At 43.4% G+C, this 22,300-nt stretch overlaps 1 protein-coding gene across 2 annotated transcripts in view; it reads right to left on the bottom strand.

The window, feature by feature from the left end:
- Positions 1-22,300, bottom strand: part of Pcgf3 (polycomb group ring finger 3) — a 43,911-nt gene that overhangs the window by 6,385 nt on the left and 15,226 nt on the right. For both annotated transcript variants that reach the window (XM_021645624.2, XM_021645626.2), the window contains exons 6-9: positions 19,046-19,101; positions 10,316-10,423; positions 9,101-9,189; positions 1,880-2,017 (exon numbers count right to left, since the gene is read on the bottom strand). In XM_021645624.2, the coding sequence (XP_021501299.1) occupies positions 1,880-2,017; positions 9,101-9,189; positions 10,316-10,423; positions 19,046-19,101 (391 nt within the window). The remainder of the gene's footprint in view (positions 1-1,879; positions 2,018-9,100; positions 9,190-10,315; positions 10,424-19,045; positions 19,102-22,300) is intronic.

Raw genomic sequence — 22,300 nt, 5'->3', positions numbered from 1 at the left:
AGTCAAGATGGACGCCTTGACCCTCACAGGATCCAAGGCTCCCCTGACCTTCCCATCTTCTCCTGTACCTTATTTTCCAAACAAAATAAATCTGGACTTGCTTTTTCTGGGGCTCCTGGGAGCTGCAAGTCACGCCTTCATTCTGTGTTGTGTACCACCTCCCAAACCATTGTGTTGGCTCAGGGCTGAGGTGGGCCCCTTGACAGTCCAAAACCCTGGCTCCTGGTTCTGATACACAGCTCTGAGAGAGCACTGTGGCAGAACTGCCAGGAATGCCTTTCAGTGTGGCTATAAGTGAATAGCACAGACAGAGACACCGATAAACAGTCACATGTTAACATATATTAATATAACTCAGTTCACTGCTGGTGGGTACAATTCTGGTCATAGTGTAGGTATTTGCTGTCACTGCAGGCTGTCAGAGCAAAAGAGAGACCTTCAGGTTTAGGTCACGACTTAAACAGCTTTCCAGGGTCCCGTCTCCCAGACCACAGGACTGAAATGTAGTTTTTAGCACATGGACCTAGGGGACACTAACTACAAGAAGATCCTCTCGCCCCGTGATTTCTAGGGGCTTGTGGCTAGGTCACTCTACTCTCTGCCTTTCCCATCTCTTATCTGGTACCTCCACCCCCATTTGTGTCTAAAATTTTCTCTACTGCATACTAATACAAGGTTCTTGACACTGGGTTTAGGCTTAGCAGATAAAAATCTGAGCTGTTTCATCCTAAAATGTTAGGATGTTAGGTACACCAATAGGCTCGAGCTGAGGTACTGGCTCAGCCGCTAACAGCTCTGTATTCCACTCTCCGAACGACACTCAACCACCACACCAGCACCTGCTGCGACACGCTGCGCTTTCTGTCTCGATACGGCTGTGTGACCTACAATCCTTTCCCAAACCGCCTCAGAACTGCTTTCATTTGTTTATGACAGGGTGTCTCTGTGTAGCCTTGGCTGTCCTGGACTCACTCTGTAGACCAGGCTGGCCCCAAACTCACAGCGATCCGCCTGCCTCTGCCTCCCTGAGTGCTGGGATTACAGGCGTGCACCACACCCGGCAGCCTCAGAAGTCTTTAAAGGCAACACTTGAAATCACTGACCCTTCCTTGGTGCAGCAGGACCAGCTCCTGCTGTTTTGGCCCAAATGCCACACAGCACTTGGGCATGCTGACATGTCTCTGCCATGAGCCCCAACAACAAGCTCTGGGTCTCTAGTTTCCGCTATTAATTTTAAGCTGTAAGTGTCATATCCATCTTTCATTCATTTATCCCCCCACCACCTCATTCATTACATTAAAAAACAAAGTTCTGGGACTAGAGAGAGGGCTCAGTGGTTAAAAGCATTTTGATATCCCACACCCGCACGGTGGCCAACAAATGTTTGTAGGTAAAACATTCACATATAATAAAGCTTTCATAAAAACTGATCTCCAAACAAGAGGACAGCAAGATCGGCTCAGCGGATGAGGGCACTTTGTTGTCACGCCTGACAATCTAGGAGTTTAATTCCCAGGATCCTCATAGTGGAGAAAAAGAACTGACTTTCAAGCTGCCCTCCGATCTCCATGCAAGGGCCATTGCACATGTGTACACACACACACACACACACACACACACCCCTAATTAAAAAAAAAAATCTCCAAATAAGGCTGTTAAAAAGAAGGGGTGTATTTTTTGTTGTTGAGTTGAGTGGTTTTTCAAGACAGAGTTTCTCTGTCTAACAGCCCTGGCTATCCTAGAACTCACAAAGATCCACCTGCCCCTGCATCCTGAGTGCTGGAATTAAAGGTGCACATGAACACTGTCCAGCTTGTTGCTATTTCAACAAACCAGACAGGCAAGAAGGATCTATTCCAGCTCCTTGGCTGATGACTACCTCATTGAAGGAGGAAAGGTTGAGTTTCTTGGCGATGAATTTCTTCAGGTGCAGCACTGTTGCTTGGGCTGAGCATCGGATCCACTTCCGCTTGAGGCCTCGTAGTTTGCTACTGTTGCATTCTAGACAGATGCTCACCTGAAAGAGAAAGGAAACAGGTCAGAACTGCCACTCTCAGACTCTTCCTGGATAAGCACCATCCCCTACATCAATGAGTCCTGGTCTTCTGAAATCAGAACAATACTGTAGAGGGAGTTTTATCTCAGTCATTTTATACCTTCTTTTAAAACCTCCTTAGAGTTGTAATGCTGAGAAGCACTGCAGCCAGTCAATTTTGGTCTCCTTAACTTATAGTCATTCTGAGAGTATGTATCTGTAATTGCCAAGGGGACTGCGTCTCTCATGTTCTCAAATGGCTGCCCTTGTCTAGACAAACCCTGGACTGAGCAAGGTGAAGAAAGAGAACTGTGCTCTTGACATGGAAAGGGTCACAAGAAAAGCCTTGGCCTGACACTAGAAAGGGTGCTCTGGATGAGCCATTACTTCTCAGGGTCAGAGTACAGGTGTGGGATGGAAACCTACAAGTGGAGTTAACTGTTGGATCATAACAAGTCAAAGGTACTAGGCAATGCAAACGGAATCTGCTTCAGAGAGACAAAGCCTTATCCCAGAACTGTAGAAAAAGACCCTCCTCCAGCACGGGTTCACTCAAGCTTCTGAAAATTCAGGTAAAAGAATTAAAAAAGACATTAACTGAAATGTGTGTCATCGAGATCACAACAGACACAAAAGGAAAAATTAAAGACATAAGATACTGAGTAAAGAACATTCTATAGGCATAAAAACACAACAAAATCCATGGCTGGTAAAGTCAGCACCTTGCCGCTAAGGTCCCTCCTGGCTCCCTCCATCCGTCCTCCTGAGCCAGTCTTTCCATGGTTGTTTGTAAGGAGCTCTTTTCACTCTTGCTCTGCAATGTGATTTCATGATCATCTGTTTTCTGACCACCAAGGCCCTACCCCCTTCCTCTTTTTTCTAAGTTAGGAATGCTTCTTTTGCTTTCTTGGTTGGTTGTTTTTGTTTGATTTTGATTTCATTTTCTTGTTTGTTTTGTTTGTGTTTTGGGTTTTTTTTTTTGTTTTTTGTTTTTTTGAGGAAGGGCTTCACAGAGCAAGCTGACCAGAAACTCTCTTTAGCTTAGGTTGAGCCTGAACTCGTAATCCACCAGCAGCAGCCAGGTGAGATTAGAGTGGCCCACCAGCAATGTTAAGACTCAAAGGTGAGGCATAGCCCATTAGGGCAGAAGGGTCAGGAGTAACTGAGATGATCCTTTGCCCACATAGGTGCTGCTGTTCAGACCCCAAGTGTATGCAGGGGAGGCTGAGGCCTCAGGGTGGAGGATAGGCTTTGTTACAGGTAACATGAAAGGATTTCCTATCCACAACAGAGGGCTGGTTCCCTGACTCAGGCGTTAACTTTCTGCTGCTCCGGTACTTCTTGCACCTGTTCCATATCACTTCTCCTCTTGCCTTGTACCATCTGATCTGGATCTTACACCAGCTCAAGAAACTCAACAGTAGAACGCCGCCTCTCTAAGGTTTACTATCAGTTGGGTGTAATGGCGCACGCCTGTAATCCCAGCACTTGGCGGGCAGAGGCAAGTGGATCTCTGTGAGTTCGAGAGCAGCCTGGTCTACAAAGCGAGTCTAGGACAGCCAGGGGCACACAGAGAAACCTTGTTTCAAAAAGTTCCAAACAAATGTTTACTGCCCACATACTTCTGAAATGACATAAAACAGAACACACAAAGGAGAAAGACTAAAGATAAATCCAACTCCCCCAAACCAAACCAACTTTATTTTTGTTTGGTTAAGTTTTTATTTTCAAAGTTACTAATTCTTAGAGAATTTCACACAACATATTTTTTGATCATTAAAATATTTTTAAGGTTTTACTTTTTATTAAAACATTGTTTTCGAATTCTGTCATGGTGTTGGCTGTATGCACAGCAGTGTATGTGCATGTCTGGTGTCTGCTGAAGCTGGAAGACGGAAAGACGACACTGGATTCCAGAACTGGAGTTACAGACAGCTGGAAACTGCCATGTGGGTGCTGGGATTGAACCTCAACCTCTCTCTGGAAGAGCAGCTAGTGTTCTTAACCACTGAGATCTCTCCACCCTTTAAAGTTTTCTTTTTTGGGAGAAGGTCTTGTTCAGATTAGCCTCAAAGTCGTCATAATCTTCCCATCTCAGTACTCCAAGTGCTGGGATTACAGTGTTGAGTCACAGGCTATGCCAAAATGTTAGTAAAAATAAGCAACAATTTATGGAATAGTAGTGGGAAGTAAAAAAAAAAAAAAAATTACAATGACCATAACTCTCCTCTGAGAAGGCCACACACAGGTTTTCGGATGTGTCTTACTTTTTTCCCTGAGTGTCTCTTTCTCTTACCCCTTTTGTCTAAGCCTATACTAAAACTAAAACACCTTCATGAAGCCTAAGTTTGCTTCATAAAAAAATATCTTGTGGAACAAAGCCTTAGATTACTTAAAAATGTAAACTTAAGCATGTTCAAAAATCTAAGAGGACCCACTACAAGAATAAAAAGATACAGCATTTCCAAATTACTGGGGGAGAAAGAAGAAACCAACCTGTGCACAGATCAACAGGAAAAGAAAGAAACAAGACAGCTACTCCAGTGAACACAGCTGTTAAACAGGATCTTCAAGATGAGTTTAAAATGCAACATAAACCCCACACTGCACACCTAAAGCATCAGGACATGGAGACGTCTAGAGAGAAACCAAAGAAAGTGGCAACACCAAAGCCTGATTAGTCAGGAGCCAAGGCAAAAACACGGCCAAGAAATGGAGAACTCAACTGGAAGAGCACACTCATCAAGAACATGGGACAGCCACAAGCCGTGTTCTCTAGGACAACACAGCTGCAAGGAGCAGAGAGAAATCATCGGAAACAAGCGATGACTTAGGGAACATTAAGAAGAAACAGTGTGAAACCAGCACTAGTTCTTCCTTGGCTAGGTTGGTACTTTATTGTCCATCCATCCGACTTAGCACACGTTTCAACTGACCCCTCACCGAAGCCATGGGCATCATCACCATCCATTTCACGGCACGGAAGCTGAGATGCAGGCAGAGTCGTGAAGGGAACTGCAGCTTAAGGACAGTATCAGGGATGAGAAGAGAGCCTGTAGGTCCCATGTATATGAACACCATGTGTACAGCCAAACAGTGACCTGAAGAATACTTGTCCTAGGCTCTCTGCACAACTGTACTGTTACCTTGGTTGTCAACTTGACACACCTGGAAAGAAGGAATCTCAGTTCAGGAACTGCCTCCTTCAACTGCTCTGTGGGAAAATCTGTGGGGAATTTCCCTTATAGCCAATTGACGGAGGTGGGCCCAGACCACCAGGTATGATGCCACCCTAACAGGTGGTCCTGTGTTGTGCAAGAAAGCTAGGTGAGCAAAGCAGAGAAAGGGAGTCAGCAAGCAATATTCTGCTATGGTCTCTGCTTTGGTTCCTGCCTCCAGGTTTTTGCTTTGGCTTTCCTCCATGATGGACTTGTAACCTGTAAGCCAATAAATCCTTGCCTTTTCAAATTACATGTGGTCAATGTTTTATCACAGTAACAGAGAACAATCTAAGAAAGAAACTGCTATCAGGAAAACGAGGTGTAATTGTAATCAACCTGACTCTGTGGCTTTAATGTCTTGGACTTTTTTTATGGGATAAAGGTAAAGAATTTTGGAGCTTTGTACTGGAAAAGCCATTATGAGGGTGTGTGTGTATTTGAGACAATGTCTCAGTTTGTAGTCCTGGCTGTCCTAGAACTCACTGTATAAGAGCAGGCTGGCCTAGAATTCAGAGATCTAGCTGCCTCTGCCTCCTGAGTGCTCGGATTAAAGGCATGTGCTACCATGTGAGCCTTTAATGTTTATGTGATATTTACATTAAGAAACTGATTTCTGGGCTGGAGAGATGGCTCAGCCATTAAAGGGTAGGCTCACAACCATAAATATAAGAAACTGAGCACCATGGAAGTGAAATCTTCCTTAAAATACTTCCTCAGGATAGCACACAGAAGCTACAGCCCATGGCAGGGATGAAGGCTGAACATTAAGCCAGCAGCAGAATTTAGCATATGACGTGGAAGAGTCTCCCGTAAGATGCTGGTTTTTCAGGCATGTAAGGGTCATCAAGAACTACTGAGGCTTAGTAGGGCATGGCAGGGCTGGAATCTTCCTAAAAAGAGGCTACACTGAGTGTGTGTGGAGGGGAGGGGTCACTGGCAAAGGTGCAGCCTCAGTTGCCCTGGAAACGCCGAGACTGAAAGCACCATGGAGAGAGTTTAGTACCACGTGGCAGGACTGGAGTCTCCCTGCTGCAGCTTCTGGGGATGAAGCCCCAGTGCAGTCAGAGCTCTGCAACTGGAGGTGCCAGGACTGTGGGGAGACAACCAAGCGCAGCGGCAAGTGTGGAATGGAGAGGGCTTGAGCCTCTGAGACAAGCTGTCTGTGTTGCAGAGTCAAAGAAGAGGAGCTGCCAAAGCCCTTTGGAACTCACAAGAGCCTGGGCCTCAGGTGTCAGATACCGAACCACAAGATTTCAGAGCCGTACTGCTGGACTTTGGTTTTCCAAAGTGCGATTGTTATTACAGCCTGGCTCTTCCCTTCTGAAACAATAAACTACTTAATTCAACTTTGATTTCACAGTAGCCCAGGATTGAGCCTTGGGATTTTTAAAGAGACTCACTGATCCATCTCTCCAGTTCCCAAAATGAAACGTTAAAAGAAAAAAAAAAAGTTTATTATTTATACAGTATTCTGTCTGCATGTATGCCTACACACCAGCAGAGGGCACCAGATCTCATTATAGATGGTAATTAGACACCATACAGTTCCTGGGAACTGAACTCAGGACCTTTGGAAGAACAGACAGTGCTCTTAAGCTCTGAGCCATCTCTCCAGCCCAAGATGAAACTTCTTAAACATTCTGGGACTTTAAAGTTGTTCTGTATTTTATATGATGATAATCACCATGAGATTCTGAGACAAAGAAAAAGCTGTATTTTAGTAGTGATATGTTTACATGTCAAATTAACAAAGGCTCATCTTCGTTGTCTTTTTGGCACATGTGGGGGGAGGGAACCTCAATTTAGAAACTGCCGATACTGGTCTGTAGGCATTCTGTAGGCATTTTCTTGATTGCTAATTGATGGAAATAGGCCCAGCCCACTGTGGACTGTGTGACGCCAAGGAGGTGATCCTGAGCTGTAAGCCAGACAAGCAAGCCAGGGGAAGGAAGTAAAAGCAGGGTTCCTCTGCGGTCTCTGGGTTAGTTCCTGCCTCCAGGTTCCTGCCCTGAGATCTTATCTTGGCTCCTCTTAATGATGGACCATGACATGGAAAATGAAATGACCCCCCTGCCCAAGTTGCTTTTGGTCATGCTGTTTAGCACAGCAACAGAAAAGCAAACAAGAACCTGGACACAGGAGGAGCTGCACAGAGCAACACACAGGGGCCTCTAAACAACAGAGACGGAATCAGAAAGTCCTACAGCCAAAAGAGTGTGTTCAGGCAGACACCAGAGAACACTTATCTAGAAGGGCAATAGTAACCCCTTCACACCTCTCCAGAAGTAAGGGTTGTAGAGCACAACTTGTCAGTGCTGCTACTGTACCCAAGGTACTCAGGAAGTACACAGCCTGTGTGAGATCAAAAACATGCGCAGAGCTTAGCTCCAAAGGCTAGCCCAACTCAATAAAAACAAAATTCACCTCACATATGCTTTAAGAAATGAACAAGCAGCATGGTATAAAAAAGGAAAAGGCAAAAATTCACAACAGTCAGCAACATTGAAATTTTAAACTGTAAAACAAAGATCAGAAAAATATTTTGAACAATTCTATGCCAATCTGCAGAGAACTGACACAAGCAATGCCTGGGGGGACTGGGCAAGGTCTAGAGAGCCGGTGGCTTCCAAAAGCACAGGGCTGAGCGCAGGCAAAGAACACTGGTGTTCCATACAGGCTAGAAGGCATATGTCCCACAAGGCAGGGCCTATGAAACCCGGGGCACTTCCTGAGAGTTGCTTTAAGTGTCACCTGTTACTGAAGCTCAGTATTGGCACAGCAGATGAAACCAGCAGCCACACCAAGGTGAGTACAATGCTGGCTGCCCACACGGTAGTCAAATGGTCCTCTCACCACAGGAAAGAACTCCTACCCACATGTATCTGCAAACCTACCCTGTTTCTGTGGTGCTGACTACCATTAACTGCAGAAACAGACAAGTTAAAATTAAGATTCCATCATTCCAGTCCCAAGGAGACTTTTTCATTTACTATGTCTTCACACAGGGCCAAGACCACCCCCACCATCTGCAGCAATCTCATGGCTACCCATGCATGTCCGAAGTTAGGCTGGGGACAGGACCTCTCTACCCTGAGGAAATCATGTCAAGTTTTCTTGGTGGCGGTGAACATTGGCTCTTTGCCTAGTCACAACACGCACTGATTATTACACGCTGATCCAACCACCCATGGGGCAGAGTTGATTGTCTTAGGTTTTATGTAAGACAGCACTCCCTACGGATAATAACAGCTTTATTGCTTTTTAAGTGTCTCACTCTCGTCTCCCTGCTGCTGGGAGAGGACATGTAAATGTACTGACAGCCAATCAGACATGGTATTTCATTATTCCTTGTTTTAGTAAGACAATGACCCTAGCTCATCAAAAACATCACAAGTATTAGAAACTCAGATGAAACACTAGGAAGTTCTGTAGACAGAAATACGGAATTTTATCAGCTCCTTCTATGGCACTTCTATGATATTTTCGTCACCTGATAATGTGGCAAATGAGATGTGGATAGTCCTCAACATTGCATTCTTATTTCCCCTCACCATGCTGATGTGTCACTCCCCTTGGTGACACTGCAGAGAAGGTACCAAACCACTAACACTGAGTATTTACAGTCTGACTATGGACTATAAGTCTGTATGTCTGAAATACTTTACAGTCAGCATATGTTGTTTTGATAATTAAAACAAATAAACAGAAATAGTATCAAGAAAAGTTAAGGAATTAATAAGAAAGCTTTCTACTATTTTATCTTATCATATTTTCATGAGACACTATAGTATGCAAACATGGAAATAAAGTGATGTCAGAAAATTCACGAAGGAAACATTTTCACCTGCTCGTCACTCCTGTGGTAATCATTGTCCTCTTCCTGCTTCTCTTCTGCTGTCTCTTTATTTGAACTGTCATCTGCTTTGGTTTCACCTTTTAGCACAAACAGAAAATGTTGTACAGGTTGAAATATCTCTAATCCAAAATTCAAAAGTTCTAGGATATAAAACTCTTCAAGGTGTAAGCATAAAATATCATACTTAACCCCATCTGACAGGTTGTATGTAGAAAAAGGTAGAATTAAAATATCATATGTAATTTTCCAAAATGGAAAACAAATTCTGAAACACTTTTGGTTCCAAGCATTTTGGACAAGCAAAACCCATATTAAGAAATCCAAAATGTTATAATATTTATAAAAGTTCACAGTATACTAAAAATTCTACTGACAGGTACTGTACTGAGAGCATACAGCCGGAGCTCAGTGACAGCAATTAAAACCATGCTGCGTGTTTGCTGAGGAACGGAGCAACTCTGTGGGATGAGGGCCTAAGGACTGTGACTGCAGCTGGGGAGGCAGGTTTTGAATTATGTGTCGGGGGAGGGGGGCGCTCAGTGGATTCTGTATTATTGTGTCTTAAGGGACTCAGAAGATGGAGTCAATGACCAAAATTGGTAAGCACAGCAGAGAGAAGCCCCCAGGACCACTCAGCCCTCACCACACCTCCTTCTTCTAGAAGAAGTCTGGCTCACGGAACCTTACTGTTTGGACACATACTCAGGACCAGGGTCCCACTTTTGTCCACCTTACCCACTCCTACCCTGCCTAGTCTGGCTCCCACTAGGACCTAGGCAACTTAGGGAGTGAAGCATATACAGAGTGGTCTTGAGACTTCTCAGGAACTTCAACATTGGCACTAGCAAAGTGTCAATACTCAAAGATTTGAATAACTTATTAAATACAGAGTTAAAAGCACCAATTAACTTTATGTCAAAACCCACCGGCATTTGGCCTCTTTACCACAAGGCAAACAAAGGTAGAATCTTATCTTAAGGATATCCACCTTCCACAGTTTTTTCTGAGGCCCTCTGTCCAATTCTGTTCTCTTCCACATGACCCTAGGCATTTTCTAGTACCTCTTGTACTATCACCCACAGGTGCAGCTCCCAGGGTCGATGAACATGGTCACTTTGTGAGAAAACCACCCAAAGTGCTCTGTGAGGGAAAGCCTCATAAATGAACTTCTGAACTCCATGGTGGCCTGAAGCCGCTACTCACCATTGCGGGGATCTAAGTGCTGTTTCGCTGAGCACGCCTCCCCCTTGATGTCACCTGGTACCTCCATGCCCAGTTTGTGATAGAATTCCCTCTGTTTCCTCATTTCCGCTATTAAGAATGGAGACGATTTTAATATTCAGTAGGAAAGGACTTAACTTAAATAATAAAACTGCTCATTAACATCACAGGAAGAAACCTGAAGAGTTAGATGATGTGTCTGAAGGACGCTACTAGTAAGACAATAAGCACAGGTCAAAGTGGGAACCTTAACGTCACGCTGCAGGTATGTGGGAACATAGAGACAGGACTCCGGGGTGAAGAACTGGTGGGACAGGACAGGCTCTGAATCTGTAGGAACCCTGTTCCAGGACGATGACCCAACCTCCTCAGCCCTTTAGAATGGTGTGGGGTTATTCATCACCTCAAGCAGGACAGATCCTGGGAAGGCAGTTTGAGGGACTCCTCAGAGTATAACAGACCCTGAGGAAGTGGCTCATACAATCTTTCATACATCACCACTGACACTGTGGCTGCTGGTGAATTCCTATATCCCACGTACCATTTTGGCACAGGCAGCTTAGCGATCCAAACATGCTGCCGAGTGCTCTTACTGTCCCTGTGGCCATGATGGTCACACACAGAACCATCTGGCTGCCATCAAGTGCGGAAGAGTTCTCACTAGGCTGAGGGTAGGAGTTGCACCTGGAAGACAAGGACAGACCCAGAACTACCCTGTCCTGAAAGCCTGTGTTTGTGTGCCAAATAGTCTTGGTCACATCACAGACTGTGGCAGTGGCCAGTGGCCATGTCTGTCTTGTACTGGGTGAAGACTGCCCCCAGTGGCTGTGGGCAGCAGTTGCTATGAAAGAAATGCAAGAAAAAAGAGGAAGCAGAAACCTATAACCTACAACAGGCATCTTGTCATGAAGCTCTCCAAGGCTTCAGATTATGTGTTTCTATAGATCACTGGCCAGTAAAGGAGCACGGTCTGTGCTTAGATGGTCACAGCCCCACTGGCCAGACCAGGCTAATGCCTGGTACTGAGGAGGAAATAATCAATGACTGGAGACAAGAGCATCTCCTGACTTTCAGCAGACGCTCCATCCATGAGACTGAAAATCAGACCTGAACGATATGCACCAGATCCTGACCACTGCTCAGAACAGTCAGATGGTAAAGGAAATGTAAAATGATTTATCCAAACCAAAAATCTGTAAGTTACTCAGTAAAAGATGATTTACATGTAGCCAAACAAGAAATGCTTCATCATTCAGTTTTTTTAAATTTTTACTTTTTTTTTTTTTTTTTTTTAAAGACAGGGTGGCTTGGAACTCATTGTGTAAACCAGGCCAACCTTTAACTCACAGAGACTGGCCTGTTTTTGCCTCCTGAATGCTAAAGTTAAAAGCATGTGCCATCATGCCTGGCTTTATTAAACTTTTTGTCTGCACATTTGTCTTTCTCTATAGACCTGGAACCCTTAGATAGCCTAAGACACATTCTAGACATGTCTAGCCTGAACAGATGCTTTGCAAAACCTGACTGTACAAGTATGAGGATGTCTCATTTGTGTTACCTGGTCAGAAAGGAAGCCCTTCTAGAGTGGAGGGAAGCAAAGGCCTAGCCCAAAAGATGGCAAAAATATCAACTAGAGACGTTCTTGAACCACAAAGATGGTTCAGTGATTAAAGCTGCCTATCACCAAGCCTGACAATCTGAGTTTGACACTGTGACCCTCACAGTGGAAGGAGAGAACTGATTCCTACAAGCTGTGCCAGCCTCTGTAAACCAACAACAGCATCACACACCAAGCACACATACATCCCCACATGTGCACATACATACACAAAATAAATAAAGACAGGTTCCCTACACCACTGTATGAAAGGCAACCCTGAACCAAAGACTGGAACAGTTTCTGCCAAAGGGAAGCCAGCCAAAGTGGCCTCAAGATCAGCGGTGGCCTGAACACCAAAACCCCAGAGATCAATAAGGAACTCCCTAAAGGTAGAAATAACTCAGCTTTTGATACCACGATTACTGCTTGTTTCCTTATTTTTCACCTATCATAATAAAAAAGATAATAATAACTAGTGTTATATCTGAGTCTCAAATGTCTTCTGAAGACTCATGCTTAAGGTTTCAACTGCAGGGCTCTTGGGAGGTGGCTGGACAAGAGAGCTCTAACTCCACAGGATAACTGATGGCATTACTGAGAGGTGCAGACGGCAGCGCAGAGCTGTGCAAAGCAGGTCCTGGGCGTGCTCCTGAGGAGGAGCTTGCTCCTAGTCCTTCTTGCTTGTTTTCCCTCCTCCATTTCCTGGCCACCATAAGGTAAGCAACTTTGCTCAGCCATATCCTTCCACCACGGCACTCTTTGGCTTCACCATGGCCACAAACAATGCAACCAGATGACCATGCGCTTAAAATCCTAAAACTCTGTGACAAAACCACTTCTCTAGGTTGTCACAGAAAAAGAAAAAAGGAAAAAAAGTCTAGTATGCCCAGTGTTAGAAACAGCACCAGGTATGCTGGCACAAGCATATTAATCCCAGTACTTGGGAGGCTGATGCACATGGATCTCAGTAAGTTCAAGGCCAGCCAGAGCTAGACAGACTATCTACAAACAAACAAACAAACAAATGAAAAGTGCACCAAAATAAACAAACAGATACAGAAACATTAATTGGAATTGCTTTGGTATTATTAAGTCTAAAATACATTAGAATTTAGCCAGTGTTAGTAATTTATCCTAAAGGCAAACAAATCAAGGTGTAAGGAAGTCTTGTCTTTTTTCTTTTTAAGGAAGTCTTACTTGTAAACTAAAGAATCATATATAACTTCAATGCTGCATGACCAACAGCTGGAACTGAGCCATTTAAATTTGGCCGATAGTACATGGCATCTCCTCTGTTTAACATATTCCTACAGAGGCTGTGAGTATTCCAGCACTGTCCAGAATTAACAGGCAAAGTAAACCCGACAGGTACAGCATGGGACCAGAGTAGAGTCACTTACCCCAAGGAATCTTATACAGCCACTGTAAACAGTGCCTGTGGCGAGCAGCATGCGCCACGAAGCATAGTTACGGAAAAGGCGGACTAAAACACAACTGGCTCAGGCTCTAACAGTGTAATGCCCACACACTCAAAAAAGAAACACAGGAGTCTCTTGGGATTTAGAAGCAGACTGGCATCTGAGACTCTGTAACTATTCCCAATGAAATACTCCACCAGAAAGTTGGCTTGCATTATGTGTCTGCGGAGCCTAAGTGGATGAAGCCCTGGGGAAAGGCAGAGCTGCACACACTAGCAGCAAGCCACATTCTATGTACACCAGCCCTACTTGGCATCAAGCCCCAGCTGCTGCAGGTTTTCTATATGAAGAAGCAAAGCAAACCGGTGTCTAGAGGGCAAAACTCAGATGCTGATGGGAGCTCAGAAACAAGAGAGAAACAAATTTCTATAGCTTCTTATAGATAAAATTCAAAATTTAGTAACAAGGGACCGGAAGATATAGTTCAGCCACAACGTACTTGTCAATCAAAACACAGCAATGACAATGAAGGACAGTTTTCTGTGATGTAAGCCTAATGATGAGAAGAACGGAACCCTTTTTGGAGGGAAACACTTAATTCAACTGTGGCTAAAAGTTGTTTCAGTTTCTCACCCCATCCCTTTGTCTCACTGGCCAACACCCAAGGCAGTTTTCCCTTGGAAATCCATTGGCCATGCTAGCCAGAGAAACAGGTAGGCAATCTTCACTCTCCTTGCCATCTTCCAATTCTAATTCTGTAGTTGTAGTCTCAATCTCAACCCTATAGCAGAACAACTGCAGAGGCCTGTCTTCCCCTCTTTTTCCTTCCATTCATTATGGACTCCACATCTCTCCACGGCAGACCCAGCCTTTCTCCCTCCTGTGAACCCTGTCAGCCCACCCTTCCCCACCCTTCTAGCCCAATCATGAATGTCAGTTCCCAATACTGAGAAACAAGTTCTACCCAGGGTCCTCCAAGGTCATACCTGGCCGGCACTCAGAAGCACTCCCTACCAGGCTACCATGCATTCTTAAGAGAAGCTACAGAGGGCAACAGAAATCAAAAAGTGGAAAACTCATCCAACAAAGACAAGCCTAGATGTCAACACCTAGAATTACAATTATTCCAAATCCAGATATACCAAGACATCAGTGTAAAAACATAATCAATAATATCTATCCTGATTCATTTTCCATTAAGTAGTAAGACGTGCAGTTTCCACGAGTTTGTAAGCCTTCTTTATTGTTTCTGTTGTTGGTATCTAGCCTTAATTCATGGAAATCAAATAGTACAATGTATTTCCACTAAAGCCCCACAACCCTACTACAGCAGGCCCTGATAAATGCAATATAATTGAAGCATAGTTAAAGACCTCAAAATAGCCTTTATGAATATGCTCAAGAATCTTTAAAATGATACTAATAAATGTATTAATGAAATCTATGAAAATAAAAACAAAGGGTAGAATGAAATGAAGAAAACTATTCAAGACATGAGAACAGAGATGAAATCAATAAAGAAAATCCAAATTGAGGGATCTGGAAATGAAAAATTCAGAAACTCAAACAAGAACCTCAGAGGCAAGCCTCACTAGCAGAATACAAGAGATGGAAGAGAAAATCTTAAGCACTGAAAACAAGATAGAAGAAATGGATACCTTGGTCAAAAAAAGTTTTTTAACTGAAAAAGCTACAGGCACAAAACATCTAGGAAATCTGGGACATCATGAAAAGACCAAATCTATAAATAATAAGAATAGAGGAAGAAGAAACCCATTTCAAAGGCATATAAAATATTTTCCACAATATCGTAGAAGAAATTTTCCTTAACCTAAAGAAGATGCCTATCCAAGGTGAAAGAAGCATACAGAACACCAAATAGACTAGATAAGAAAATAAATTCTTCATGACACATAATAACCAAAATACTAAATACTAAATATACAGGACAAAGAAAAATATTAAAAGTTGCAAGGGAAAAATGACCAAGCAACCCATTAGAATAACATATGACTATTCAATGGAGACTTTAAAAGCCAGAAGGGCTAGCACAGATGTTCTATAAGCTCTTAAGAGACTACAGATAACAGCCCAGACTAATATACCCAGCAAAACTTTCAATCACAAGAAATGATTCAATTGCAAGAAAGAAAGACATTCCAAAATAAAACCAAATGTAAGCAACATCTATCTACAAACTCAGCTCTACAGAAGGCACTATGGAAAAAACCCTTCAATCCGAAGAGGTTAACCACACAAAAAAAACATAAAGAACATATAATCTCAGACCAGCAAATCAAAAAGGTGGGACAAGGAGAACCCAGAACCCACACCACAACAAAATAACAGGAAATCAATAGACACTGCTCATTAATAACACTCAACATCAATGATCTCAGTTCCAATAGAAAGACACAAATAAACAGACTGGGAAAACAAACAAACAAACAGAACAGGACCATTCCTTTTGCTATATCCAAGAAATATACCTTAACACCAAAAATAGACATCAGCTCAGGGTAAAAGGATGGAAAAAAGCTCCAAGCAAATGGAGCCAAGAAACAAGCCAATATATACAATAAAATAGACTTCAAACAGAAACTAATCCAAAGAGATAGGGAAAAACACTATACACTTAAAGGAAAAATCTGCTGAGAGGATGTTATAATTCTTAACATCTATGGACAAACACAAGAGCACCCAAGTTCATAAAAGAAACACTACACAGCTAAAATCATGTATTGACCCTCATACAGTGATAATGAGTGACCTCAACATTCCACTCTCTCCAACAGACAGGTTATCCAGAGAAAAATTAAACAAAGAAATGCTGGAGCTAACACACTTCATAAATCAAATATACCTAACAGATATTGATAGAACATTTCACCCAAACACAAACGAATATACCTTCTTAGCACCTCTAAAACTGACCACATACTTGGACAAAAAGCAAGTCTCTAGAGATATAAGAAAACTGAAATAGCCCCCTGCATCCTATCTGATCACTGTGGATTAAAGCTGGGCATTATCAATGAAAACAGCAGAGAGTTAACAAATTCATGGAAACTCAACAACTCATTATTAAATGAAAAATGGGCCAAGACAGAACTTTTTTAGAACTGAATGAAAATAAACATATCCAAACTTGTGGAACACAATGAAGGCAATTCTAAGGGGCAAGTTTATAGCACTAAGTGACTACATTATTACCTTAACGGCATGCTGAAAAGTCTAGAACAGAAACGACTGAAGTAGAAGTCTCTGGAAACTCAGCTGTATCATGTGAACATGTGTTTCGTTTGTAGAAGTCTCTGGAAACTCAGCTGTATCATGTGAACATGTGTTTCGTTTCTGTCCCAAGTGTGGGATGCGGGAATGTGTTTCCCCCTGCGGAAAGAAACTACCTTGTGCGAGGGTGTGGGTTTTGCCAGCTAGAAAACACCGTTGTGTGGACTCTGGAAAGGGATAGATAGAAGTCCACAGACAGTGAGAGAATGCTTCATCGCTTTGCTGGTTTTCACAGAGAAATGCTCTGAAGACCTTCTCGCGCTGCCCTGGCAGAGCTTTGCTGCTTGTGCTGAGTGGTGCCACCCCCTTGCTGCTGCTTTGCTGTCTGACTGGGCTACTGGTATCCCAGTGACACAGACTAGAAGCAGCTAAAGAGGTCGCCAGCCCCTTTCCCTACTATCTCCTACCTAAGTTGGGGGGTGGGTAGAAGGGAGGTAGAGGCTTTTAAGAACCTTAAATAAAGTAGGTGTTTGAAAACTCTAAGCCTACAACTAATACCCAAAGGAGTAGATGGCAAGAAATAATCAAACTCAGGGCTGGAATCAATAAAACAAAAATGAAATACAAAAAGAAAAAAAAAAAGCAAACAATGAAACAAAGGGTTCTTTGAAAAAAGATCGACAAACTCTTCGCCAAATTAACTAAAAGGCAGAGAGAAATGATTCAAATTAACAAAATTAGATATGAAAAGTGGGATATAACAACAGATACCCAGCGGCTGGAGAGATGACTCAGAGGTTTAAGAGCACTCACTGGTTGCTGAGTTCAATTCCCAGCAACTACATGACCATCTATAATGAGATCTGCTGCCCTCTTCTGACATGCAGGCATACCTTCAGGCGGAACAGTGCATATATATTAAACAAATCTTTGGGTTGGAGAGATGGCTCAGAAGAGTACTAGCTACTCTTCCAAAGGTCCTGAGTTCAATTCCCAGCAACCACATAGTATCACAACAGATACCAAGGAAATGCAGAGAATCATAAGGACATACTTTAAAATCTATAACATATTGGAAAATTTAAAAGGCATGGATAATTTTCTTGATATATATACTATCTACCAAAGTTAAATCAAGATGAGATAAGCAATTTAAACAATCTATAGACCATAGTGGAATAGAAGCAATCATTAATATCTCCCAACCAGGGCTGCAGAGACGGCTCAGCAGTTAAGAGCACTGGCTGCTCTTCCAGAGGTCCTGAGTTCAATTCCCAGCAACCACATGGTGGCTCACGACCACCTGCAATGAGATCTGATGCCCTCTTCTGGTGTGTGTGAAGAGGGAGCACTCATCTTAATTAAATTAATTGATTTAAAAAAGCTCCCAACCAAAAAAAAAAAAAAAAAATCCCAGGGACAAATGGTTTCAGCACAGACTTCTACCAGACTTTCAAAGAATTAATGCCAATACTCCTCAAATTTCTATAAAACAGAAACAGAAGGAATACTGTCCAATTCTTTTTATAAGGCTATAGTCATCGTGATACATAAGCCACATAAAGAATCAACAAAGAGAATTACAAACCAACTTCCCTTATGAACATGCAAAATTTCATAATAAAATACTTGCAAACCAAATTCAAGAACCTATCAAAACGATCATCTACCATGATCAAGTAGGATTCATCCCGAAGATGTACAGGAATGGTTCAACACAAAGTTACACGATCACCAGATGCAGAAAAGACTTTTGACAAAGTCTAATACCCTTTTGTGATAAAAGTCCTGGAGAGACTAGGGATACAAGGGACATACCTCAACATAATAGAGGCAATTTATAGCAAGCCCACAGCCAGTGTCAATCTAAGTGAAGAGACACTCAAAACATTTGCACTAAAATCAGGAACAAGACAAGGCTATCTACTCCTACACCTATTCAATATAGTACTTGAAGTCTTAGCTAGAGCAATAAGACAAATGAAGATCACAGGGATACAAAGAGGAAAGAAAGAAGTGACAGTATCTTTATTTGGAGACAATATGATTATATTATATTATATTATATTATATTATATTATATTATATTATATTATATTATATATAACTGACCCTAAAAATTCCTCCCAGAAACTCCCACAGCTAATAAATACTTTCAGTAAAGTAGAATAAAAAATTAACAACAACAACAAAAATCAGTGATCATAGCATACAAGGACAGTCATGTACTTGGCTGCATACATGCTTATAAAATTTTATTGCAACTGCTTTTCAAGATTTCAGCATTTTTATCTTGAGGTGTTGTTTGTTGTCTCCTAAGACTAATACAGCCTACAAATCACAGGAAGACAATGAGGATCTAGAACTAAGATGTGGAAAATGGGAATGCTGCTGAGGAAAGGGCCTGGGTCTGAGAGCCAAAACCCTAGCTATGAATTTGAGCTGAGCAGCGTTTCAACTCACCTTCCTGGAGGCCTGGCACCAGCTTGTAAACAATGTCCTGCATGGTTCTGTCATGACTGCAAAAAGAGAACAGGTGTGGGGGGTGTCAGCCAATGTACATGCTAACATTATTCACATATTCTACTTAACAACTTGAGGCTGGATTTCCCTTCTAGTCTGCAATGGAAAATGTGCTTAAAATTATCTAGGACTTGAATTGATGCGTTATTTATTTTACGTTCCAGCTGTTGGGATAAGAAAGTCACTCTGAGAACAGTGACCCCTGCTTCCTGGCCCAAGGGTTAGGATCAACTTGCTGGACATGAGCAAACATGAAGGTTCAGACAACTACTTTATCTACAATCGGTCTCCTATCATAGTTTGCCATTTTTAAACATAAAGTATAATTATGTAAAGTAATTTCTTGATTAAAGTGTTAAAGAACTTAATTTTCAAAGCTATTTTAACTTCTAATTTGTATTCTATAAGCCTGTATGAATCCAGTAACTGACCACTGATTACACTTCAACAAATGCACTGGAATCCAGCCCGCCTGGGCTCAGTCCAGTGGCTACTCCAGTGACACTGCAGCCACCTCGTGGCCGTAAGCCACCCATGCCTCGCTGCACGCATCAGCTTCTGGAAGCTCCTGGCTACGAGGCCCAACTGTACAGTGGTCACACAGAACTGCAAAGCTCGTTCCCTCTGTCCACATGAAGGAGCACGGTTCACACCTGGACCAGGATGCATGCCCCCAGGGGCAAAGCTGGACTTTGTAGACTGGAGCCTGTGCTGACTGGTTTTGCCAACTTAGCATAGATTAGAGTAGCCTAGGACGAGGGAAGACCAGGTGAGGAACGGGCCCGTTACACTGGGTCTACGGGCATGGGTGGGGGTAGCTGGTTTAGGAGAGCCCAGCCTATTGTGTGCAGTGTCACCCCTGAGTGGGTGGTCCAAGACTGTATGGGTAACCAGGCTGAGCAGACCTGGAGAGTAAGCCAGTGGGCAGCATTTCTTCATGGCTCTACTTCAGTTCCCACCCTGAGCCCGTTTGGTGCTGAACTGTTATCTGGAAGTAGAAGCCAAATAAGCCCTCCCCCCCCCCCGCTTGGTTTTGGTTAGTGTTTTACCACAGAAACAGAGAAGCAAACTATGACAGGCATTTATTTGATGACTCTGACATCTTCCACCACACCCACCTAGCTTTTGCTGGAGCTCATAGATCAAGACCAGAACTCCAACACTTGAGTACCAAGCAATGACGCCAGGTTTTGCCAAGTCCAGCAAGAGGGCTAGGAAACGGAGGTACGTGGAACACGTAACACAGGGTACTTTTTGGGTGGAAGGCTCTCAAAATGGAGCTGTTTCTTCAAAGTGAACACGCTCACCCTGCAGGCTGACAGGGGCATTTTCAACATTCTCTACCACCTGCCTAGACCACGCCCCCTAGTCTTGGTTGCACAACTTTCCACCCTAAATCCTGAAATGTAAAGGCTGAAGCCAAGAAAACCCCTTCTACATAACAGCACAGGGCCCAAAGGCTTTCTCGCCTTGCCCCTAATAGACAATCAGGCAAAAAGGTGGGGGTAGGTGAAGCCAAGTCAGGAGCAGAGGCTGGGACCAGCAGAGGTATCACCCTAGACAATTTCAGACAGAACCCAGGCATTGCCAGTGAGAAAGGAGCTAAGAAAGCTGGAGAGTAGCTCAACTTGCTTGCCTTGCATTGACAAAGCTCCTGATTTGATCCCCAGCATTGCACAAACGAGGTATGGCAGAACACACTTATAATCTCAGCACTTGGGAGGTAAAAGCAAGAGGATGAAAAGTTCAAGGCTACACAAAACCCTGTGTCGATTAAACCAAAGAGAGAGAGAGAGGAGCTAAGAGCCCTTAGAGGTCAAGGGTTTACGGCAGGCAATAGCTACTTCCTACCCAGCTCATAATGTGAGTCACAACACTCAGGCCAAGACGCCACCCTGCTGCCTTTGCTTAGCCAACACCTGGTCCATTGCCGTGCTCCTTCCTTAATTCTCTTTTGTGTTTGTATAACAATCTAAGCTTCCACAAGAGGGTACCCACAAAATAGCTCTTGTGTGTTCTGTCCCCCACAGTAAACTCTAGTAACCCTAAAGGCAACAGCTTCCCCAGCCTCCAACTCCAGCCCCAAGGAAGCCCCCTCACCATTCCTGTTAGCAGGTTTCAAATGGGAAACCAACCTGCTTCTGAGCTCTACAGAACTGCAGTGACACAGCTTATGCTGTCATGAGGCACATGAAGACAGAAAAAGCAGACAGAGCCCTGAGACAGGTGGCATCACAAGGAAGCCCCAACAGAGAACTGATGTATGGGAAAGCACCAAGCTTAGAAATAACTATGAGAGTGGGCTGAGATGTGCGCAGAGCCACCATGGCGAGAGAATGAAAAACCTACCACCATACAGTGCTGGCCAGAACACAGAGCGTAAGAACTTGGTTCAAGAGCCAGCATGAATACGGACAGAGATCTTAAAATCAGATGTCCTCTACCCTCTGCTCATGTGGGACACTGGCACAAGGACTCAGGATGATATGAAGTACCAAGAGCTGCTAATTTTATTTACATGTCCACCACACAGGACGCAGACCACGAGGCCTTACTAAGAGCCTGTGTGAATAGATGATTTGGCAGTGAAGTTAGGCACACAGAAAACACACTCTTATCTCAATCTGGGAAGTAAAAACAGTGGCTCGATAGTGTTATCTGGGAGCCCGGCAGGACTTCCAAGGTCAGACAACTTGAACTGCTACTGCTCCTGGCTGTGCACGTGACTTTAAGCTGTGCTCCTCTTTCTTTTAGTTCATCTTCTCTCTGATTCCCTCATGCCACATTACCTGTGACTTCATTTCCTTCAGAGCAGCCCTTGAAGTCAGAAATCCCACTTATAGGCCCTTGCATCTCTGGCTCAAGTTCCAGCCTAGGGGCAGGTTACTGCTCTAAAGAAAGGTAGGTCGGGGGTCCTTTCCACTTCAAACTTTTAGTTTAAGAAAACTTATAATGCCAGGTGTGGTGGCGCACCCTTTTAATCCCAGCACTTGGCAGGCAGAGGTGGCTGGATATCTGTTCGAGACCAGCCTGGTCCACAAAACAAGTTCCAGAACAGCCAGGGCTCTGTTACACAGAGAAACTTTGTCTCGAAAAACTTAAAAAAAAAAAAAAGGAAAGAAAAGAAAAAGAAAACTTGTAAGATTCCATTTGTTCTCATGGTCCCCTAGGCAGGTGCCACTGGCAATCCATGGG

This window comes from Meriones unguiculatus, chromosome 3 (assembly GCF_030254825.1).
Source record: "Meriones unguiculatus strain TT.TT164.6M chromosome 3, Bangor_MerUng_6.1, whole genome shotgun sequence".
NCBI classification, from domain to species: domain Eukaryota; kingdom Metazoa; phylum Chordata; class Mammalia; order Rodentia; family Muridae; genus Meriones; species Meriones unguiculatus.
Note: the sequence above shows the minus strand (reverse complement) of the source record. Positions and strands in the feature narration are given on the sequence as shown.